The following is an 8,319-nucleotide window of genomic DNA, read 5'->3' as shown; positions in this document are numbered from 1 at the left end:
AGGTGGTCGTAACCCCCCGAAAAAAAAAGATTCCTGGGCTACATTTGCAAAGAATTATCATTTTATAAATTTACTTACTAAATAAAACTATTTATAAAAATAAATGCATTTAGAAGCAAAAACATTTCATTATCGCTGTTTAAAGATTGCCCTTCAGACTCCAGCCTCAGATGGTTTTAAACTGACAACTACTCCGCACCTTTTAGCTGTTTGTAAATGCTCTCTACATTCATAATTCTTTAACTATGACGATGTATTGAACCATTATTCCTGAGATTAAACCTTAGAGAAAAAATTGCAGTTGCAACATGCCTTTTTCCTTACTCAGTATATTTCCCTTCATTATATACACAAATTCATTCATTCATTCAGTCATTTATCCTTTACTGTCCTCCTTCAGGGTCGTGAGGGTCTGGAGCCTAAAAGCTCTGATTTGATCTTTTCTGTTTGAAGTTAGTATTTTGCTTCAAAGCATTTTGTATACACTGTTTTTTTCCATAAATAAGGCTATCATCATCATCATTATTATGATTAACTTCACCTCACTATTATTTAAAGTTACATGTTGAGTCTTGGCTCTATTTTAAAAATCACATTTTTAGAAATATATCCAAATACTTTATTCAATATTACTGCTCTAATTTTATATTGAAAATGTCATTATTTATTCTAATTTGTTACTTTGTGAACTAATTTGTTATATTCATTTATTTTATTGACCAAAGTACTTTTTCATGTTTTGGCTGCTATAACGATAATTTCATTTTTGAGTAGTATTGCTTATAAAGCATCTATAGAGCATCTTATAGAGTCTCTATAATTTAAACGTTTTAACCAAAATAATTATAAATTATTATTTCAAATAAATTTCCCCTACCTCAGACATTTTAACATGATTTTATAAAGCTTTTAAAAAAAACATTTGTATTCCTATCTGCTGCTTGTGGTTGGACTAAACTGAAGGTTAACAGCTGAAACCAGTTTCGCCTCTCTCGTTGGCCGAAGGCTTTTTTCTCCTGTAAAAGAAATGTGCTCTGGGTTTAAAACGTCAGCCAAATTCATTGATTAAATCATTGTTTAAAAACAAAATTGGAAATTCATATTTTCTATTACAGAGCCTTTCTAGTTAGTTGTGGCGAGAACAGCGCCACAGTAAATCTGTACACGTTCAATAACTCAGCACGCAGTCAAAGTATTTGCTTTTTTGTTTAATATTATCCAGTTCAATATTTATACAGCAAATTTCTGCATGTTTACAGAATAAGAAAAATATGTAAAGAGACAGAAGTGTAGAGCATGTCTTGTAGTTGTAGGTTGGCCTTTGAGCTAATTAATGAACATAAAGGCTCCTATATAAAGACAAATAAGATGTCCACAAAAATAAAATGCATCAAATTTTAGTAAAACTTTAACAAAATAACACATTTTTGTACTTTCAGTATTTGTTTTATTTTTTTTTTCCTAGAATGACCGGGCTATTATAAGCTACACCAACCAAACAACATTAAAACCACCTGCTTCATACTGCCTGAGGAGTCCAGGCATGCATGCAGGACCTCCGAGCGGACGCAGCAGTGGATCCTTTGGGTCCTGTGAGCCTCGGAGAATTACGGTGGTCCAGCTTCGTAGGCTGGCTTAATAACTTGTTGTAGTATAACGGGCTGCACTGCCATACAAGAGGAGGCTGCTGCCATCAGCCCAATGCCTGGTCTGCATCAAAGCTGTAATAATGTCAAAATAGCATCCGTGTGAATTCAAGGACCCGAGCTGTTTCTACTTCCACTGTCGGCAGTTTTAATGTTGTGGCAGACTAGTGAATGTGTGATGGGTATGAGAGCAGACCGAGAATCAAGAAGAGCTGCAGCACCACCTACAGTTTGTCATCAAACTCACGATACAGTAGCTGATAATGTCATTGTGTTGTTCTCTTAGTTGCTGCTGGCCTGATTGCTTGCAAATGTTCACTGTGATGTTCTCTGATGCTTCAAACGCGTGTTTTGTGGTTAAAAAGAGACTCCCTGAAGGCCCAGCTGTTTCCATCAGTCAGTTTCAAAGTCTCACTTCCACCCTGCGCAGCCTCGTTTATCTAGCCTTTTTTTTGGTTTGAATAACCTGCAAACAGCGGGGCCTTGTCGGTGGTTTGGATTTTTGCGTTGTGTTCACTGGCTGAACTGCACTTACATTTGATTGGCTGAAATACGGCGGCTGTGGATGATTAACGTGATGCGGGAACATGTGGCTCGCTTGCGGGAGCATGGTTGGATACATGTTCATAGGCGGGGGGCCGGGGTACGGGACGAAGGGTGGCATAATAACCCCCGGACCAACATGGGGCATTGGTGGAGGCACAGCTGGCGGGACAGGTGGGTATGGCATCGGTGAGCAGTTGACCGGAGGGTACGTCGGCACCACCGGAGCAGATGGAGGTTTGGGTGAAGGGTATGAGGAATTAGGAGAAAATGGTTGTAATGCAGCAGCGCTCTCCTGAGATTTCCCTTCGCAGTTCTTACTGTCCTGTACTGTGCTGCTGCTCGTCTTCTGGTCATACTCAGCAGTTTTGTATACTTGATGCACATCTGTTACGTCCCTCTCTGCACTGTACGAGTCTTTTTTACTGTAATAATTCTGATTTAAGGGGCTAAAACTAGATCTGCTCGATGATGATGATGCTCTACTTTGACGTCTCGGGGAAATCGGTCGCCTCGTGCCCTTCTCCCTCCCAACTTTCCGAGCCAAATCACCATCCTTCTTCCCATACAGCCGCTCCTGGATTCTATGAGACATTTGGCCAAGCTCTTCAAATCCCAAATCCATGCCAATGGCCTGCAGCACATCCTGCATTTGCCTACGCTTGTGTTCATCCTCAGGTGGCAGCGGCACCCTTTCCACCACCAAGGGGGACCTGGATCTGCTGCGGAAGTAGGCTTCCCTGCCATCATTCCCCTGAAGGGGCTTTTCATCAGAGAGTGGGCACCGTTTTGGGCTGATGGACCTTCGATGAGTCTCCGGGGAAACTGGTCTGCGGGACCTTTCGCTTTCACTCCAGTAGCTGTTATCCTGGTGGCTTCCTTGATTCCTCCCAGCATTGTGAGTTGGAGACCACAGATGATCAGCAGGGCTCGGTAATAAGGTTTGAGAAACGGGTTGATCGTCGTCGTCCGAGGCCTGAGTCACAATCTTAGTGAGAACGTCGACATTCACGCCCTTGTTTAGCACGTCGAGGAAACGCTGGAAGCCTTTGGTTGACTTCTGCTCAGAAACAGCTGCGCTTCGACTGGGTGCATCACTCTCAAAAGACTGATGGGAAGCACACAAACGTCACAGGTATAAGAGTCAAACAAATCTCTGGAAGGTTAAACATTTTCACACAATTTTCTGAGACACTTCTGAAAGCAAATCAAACACGAAACAGCCGTGTACGTGACATCTGAGAGCGGATTTGTAAAGCTACTGCAGAATAATGAGCAAGTGAAATACAATTAGAGCCTATTACACCTCGTTTTCTTCTTGTAGCTGTTTATTGTGTTAATCTGTCTACTTTGAGGCCAGTTTTGATGTGCATCCCGTCTCGTTGTCACACTCATATTGATAAACCGTTACAGTGGTCATTTCATTTATGTCAGGTTACAGGTGAACAGGGCTATGGGATCAGAGCCCAGATATACTGATATTCATGGTGGTGTTTTTACTGTGTGTGTTGTGCTGCATGTGTTGTAGATGTTGTAAATGCAGACAAAATTAAAATGTTAAACGCATTTTGCTTGGTAGACTTCTATTTTTGCATCATGTCAGAAATTTCACAAGTTCATAAAGAATAAGAAATACACGTGTGCTGAAGTCAAGTGCCAAGCTATTACTAATAAATAGGCCTATCAACTCGAGTTACACTTCTGAGAAGGTGCCAATCTACAGCAAGGTGGCTACAGCATGAGTGTAACGTTTCATGCAGTAGAAGTATTCAAGAAATACTGAAGAAGTATTTGGGATAATGCAAGAATACAATAAACACTCTCTGCAATTAGCCAAACTGCAGGCTGAGGAGCACCGGTCCTCCTCCTCCTCCTCTCTCAGATACATGCAGGAGTGAATGCAGTGTAGTAAACACACTCAGCATTTACCACACTGCAGTAATAAAACCTGTCTTATTACGCATGTATTAATTATTATTGTTGTTGTTATTCGGCTACCCAGCAGCGTATGATGTAATGAATATTTGCTTCTTTTATTACAAATCAGTAAAACCACACAAGGGGCCAGCAAAGCTCTGATCTGGTGGCCAGAGACACAAGTGGAATTACAAGCAAAACGTCTGAAGTGATAAAGATTTATCCACATGTGTAACGTCAAACCCACCTGTCGGTTCGAACCATTCAATGGAAATCTTGTTCCAGCTTGGCGATAATCCTCATCATATACAGAAGTGAGAGGACTGTCCGTCCTCTCTCTAGGATTGACATAACTCTGTTTGACATGGATAAATATTTTTAATCAAACCACAAAATGATTACTTGGAATTAAAACACTATTCAAACTGATGCAAACACACAATTAAAACCTGTCCAACCCTCATTAAGCAATCATGTAAACTTACCCTCTCCTGTGATCGTGCCCTCTCTTGTGATGGATCCCGGCCCCTCTCATATTCATCTCCATCTTTGTAAGACCCCGACAGTCGTCTGTATGTTAACTCATCATTTAGCTGCCTGTATGGGAACTCCTCATGCAGAGGCCTGTGCCTGGAGTCCTGAGGTGTTTTCCTGTACTTGAAATCCTCATTTTGTGGTGACGTATCTTCAACATTCCTGGTTAGATGCGACCGTGAAAAACTGTCCGGTGAAGGCCTGTACGTTTTCTCCTGAGCCTCACGCCTGTACCTGTAATCCCGCTCGTCGTCATCTGCAAACCTCTGCTTTTTGTTGTCAGAGGGGTCCCGCACTGGTGAAGACATGCGTCTCCTCGCCGGGCTCTTCCTGCTCCGGTCCCTGTTCAGTGTATCTTTGCTGTACAGCCTCTTCGGAGACTCACTGTACTCCCTGCTTTTTTTCCTCTCTGTGCTGCTGCGTCCATCCCCACCATATTTATGATACGACTCCCGTGGCATGTCTCTGGGAGGGTCACGCCTTTTGTCCCATCTGTTGTCATATTCATCCCGTTGCCGTGAACTTCTCTCGCTGTACTGCCGCCTGGAACTGTGTTCAGATCTGTTTGCGTACATCCTCAGACCTGAGTGATACAAAAAGAGAATAAACTTGAATAATGTCAGACTTCAAATAAACACAACCACTTATCTTGTATTAACAAGGCAAACAAAGTGCTCTCCACTTGGAATATGTCAGGATTTCTACAGTTATTCTGTGCCTGTGGCGGTACGCCAAAGAAATTGGCTCCAAAAATTTGTGATTGTAAACTGTGTGAATGGTTGTCTGTCTCTGTGCCAGTTATGTGACAGACGCATGTATACTCCTCAGGTTAAATGTTTAGCATCAGTTACCATGGTGATCGAGTCAGGTTAGAAGAAAGCCACATTCATGACATGCTAAACCATTAATAGCGTTCTGGTAATAACTACCCTCGCAATTCTTCTGCAAAGTCGGGGTTAAACTGAAGATAGCCTCATATGCTGCCTGCAGATCTGGCCTATGAGGTGGTAAAACAGGCCAGCTCACTGTTCAATGCTACTACGGTTTACATTCAGAGATCACACTGATAAGCATTCCCCCCTAGATCATAAATGCTTGATAATCACAACAGGATTGAAAGAAACAAGCAAATGTAGGTCACAATGAGTCTACAAAAATATCCAGCAAAACATAAAATAAACATTTTTTTAAAAATGAACATACAGCAGGAGTCACAAACCAACAGTATAGGCGCGGGTGTGTCTTTAAATAGAAGCTACGTGTAAAAGCACCTGCTGTAGAATTCTCTGAAAGGACGCTCAGGCATCCCAGAGCTTAGATAGTTGGCTTAATGGAGCTTTCGGTATGCCGTGACCGAGCTAACGTTAACAGCGTTGACCGTTAGCGTTCGCTGCAGCAGCTGCCTGTTAGCAGGCCACGGAATAGCTTCAGTTGGCTTTAGCAAAAGGAGAAATATCAAACTTACAACTGTATCATCGACGGGATAGTATTTCCAGCTAAAATCGCTTCGTCTGCGAAAACTTTCTCGTCCTAAAGTGCAGTTAAATCAGCAGGAGTTAAAGCTTTGCCCCTGCTTTTGATTAACCTACTTAGCAGCATTCGCGGTGGTTAGCTAACGAGCTAACGTAAAATTACCGTTTCCGCTGGATGACTCCACTTTCATTACAAATCAGGAAACACACACTCCCTTGGGTAAATGAAACCGAGGAAAACTGCTCAAAATATGTTTAGCAGTAAGTACGTTTCCTAAAAACATTCACAAAATGTTAAATACAGTCGGACAGCATTTTAAAAACAGGCACTGACTGAATTCCAGGAGGTTTGTTTTTCTAATCTCCCCCCGGGGATGAAGAAATGGGTTCAACTACTTTTTAACGCAACTTTATTGATAACATTTAAACACAAGAAATTATCGTCAAAAAGTAAGAAAATTCACATTTAATTGTGTTTTTAAAAAATGTTTTTTTTTATTTTCTTAATTGAGTTACACAGAAAATACAAGACAACAGAGGCACAGAGAGGCACTGTATACATAAGTACATAATTGTGGGGTACTTACTGGCCCACTGTGAAAGCACAGTATGTTGAAGAGGATGATGTATGGTTTCTGAGAGGACCTTTAAGTCATTCCTTTTTGTTGTAATATCAAGGTGAGATCAAGGTGACTGCTCAGCCAACACATCAGCCAAAAACAATCCTCTGATTTCCTGATTCAGCTCTGCAGCCACAAGGACAGCAGACTTTTCCAACATGTGAGACTGGGCGCTGATCTGCAGTACAGGAACTCCACAGGGGACTGTGCTGTCTCCATTTCTTTTTACCTTACACAGCCTCAGAACAACTTCTCGTCATGCAACTATCAGAAATACTCTGATGAAAGTTCTACAGTGGTTAGATGTGTTAGTAATGCGCAGGAAGAGGAGGAAGACAGAGCAGAGGATGATTTTGGTCTGGAATGTTCTGAATGTGGATAAGATTGGAGAGATGGTGATTAACTTCATATGCAGGGAAGAGGACAGCTACATTAAGCCATATAAAGTGCTTTTCTACTTTAACTGAGCACTCAAAGCCTCAAGCCTCATTCACCCAATCACACACGTTATTCTATCTAGCATTTATCTAATATTGTCTTATCTAAAATTCATGCACACTTACAATACTGGGGTTAACTCAACAATTTGTCCAAGGGTACTTTGACATGCAGCCTGGAGGAGACTGAATCCTTGACCTTCCAATTAGTATACTTCCCACTCTAGCTCCTGAGCCATAGATGCCCCAAAGGACACAACCAAAGCATCCACATCAAAAGTGGGCTGAACTGGAAGTTGGCTTCGACTCGGTTCCTAGGGAAGCCGAGACCCTTCAGTGTGTGCAGGTAAATGACACTGAGACTTTCTACCACTCAGTTGTGGTGAGAGTATTATATTTCCCTGTGATCTGCTGGGGAAGCAGCATCAAAGATCTTCAAGGAGTCTTGCTCCATTGCTTCGCAAAACTCCTCCCATACTTGAGTTTTTGCTTTAGCTACCTTTTAGAACTGCTTTTGCTTTCAGCCTGCCACAGGAGATCAAAAGGCCAGTCACTCCTCCGTTTCACCTTTCACCTTACAGCTGCTGCTCCAGTCGCCTCAGCAGACGTGTGGAACATTTAGTATTTTTTTACTATTTTCACTTATTGTCTACAGCCATCCTGCTGTCAAAGTTCTTCTGGAGAAGATCTCCCTGACAGATGCTCTCGGCGCACCCTCAAAATATATATGTCAACTCACAACCTAGGGGTCCTGTTGTCAAGCGCACTTAGGGATACCTGTATGCTTGAACATGGTATTCGTTACAGGAAACCTGTCAAAGAAGTCCGATAGCAAAGCAGGATACAGACTGAGTAGACTGCCGCTTAAGGAGTTCCCAGATGGGGCACCTTCCAGCACCCCATCCAAGAAGGCCAGGTAGTCAGGACACATTCTCCAGGAGCTCTGGCCTCCGTGCTCATTCAGACTTACCTCAGCTGAGCAAGGCCCCTTCAGCCAAAAGGTGTTATTTTTAGAGTCCCTTATCCAGGCCTCGCTGCAGGGTGGGACCCTCGGTAACTCCATCCCAGAGAAAGTCATATATACCACTGTTATAGGGGCCCACAAACCCCTCCACAGTGATAGGATCCTCCTAGAAATAAACTGTATCAT

At 42.4% G+C, this 8,319-nt stretch overlaps 1 protein-coding gene across 6 annotated transcripts; it reads right to left on the bottom strand.

The window, feature by feature from the left end:
- Positions 1-232: 232 nt before the first annotated feature.
- On the bottom strand, positions 233-6,720 carry LOC146516177 (uncharacterized). 6 transcript variants are annotated; one of them, XM_085162780.1, is made up of 4 exons: positions 6,700-6,720; positions 4,592-5,223; positions 4,354-4,461; positions 233-3,297 (listed from the first exon to the last, which is right to left on the bottom strand). In XM_085162780.1, exons 2-4 carry the CDS (start codon positions 5,213-5,215, stop codon positions 2,083-2,085), a joined length of 1,947 nt encoding a protein of 648 aa, XP_085018906.1. In that variant the 5' UTR covers positions 5,216-5,223; positions 6,700-6,720; the 3' UTR covers positions 233-2,082. The 6 variants fall into 6 exon arrangements, with proteins under 6 accessions (XP_085018906.1, XP_085018900.1, XP_085018903.1 ...); XM_085162774.1 differs by lacking the exon at positions 6,700-6,720 and adding an exon at positions 6,276-6,432; XM_085162777.1 differs by lacking the exon at positions 6,700-6,720 and adding an exon at positions 6,106-6,269.
- Positions 6,721-8,319: the final 1,599 nt, after the last annotated feature.

The sequence above is a fragment of the Neolamprologus multifasciatus genome, chromosome 6, assembly GCF_963576455.1.
Source record: "Neolamprologus multifasciatus chromosome 6, fNeoMul1.2, whole genome shotgun sequence".
Classification (NCBI taxonomy): domain Eukaryota; kingdom Metazoa; phylum Chordata; class Actinopteri; order Cichliformes; family Cichlidae; genus Neolamprologus; species Neolamprologus multifasciatus.
The sequence above is the reverse complement of the archived record's forward strand: the minus strand, read 5'-3'. Positions and strand labels throughout refer to the sequence as shown.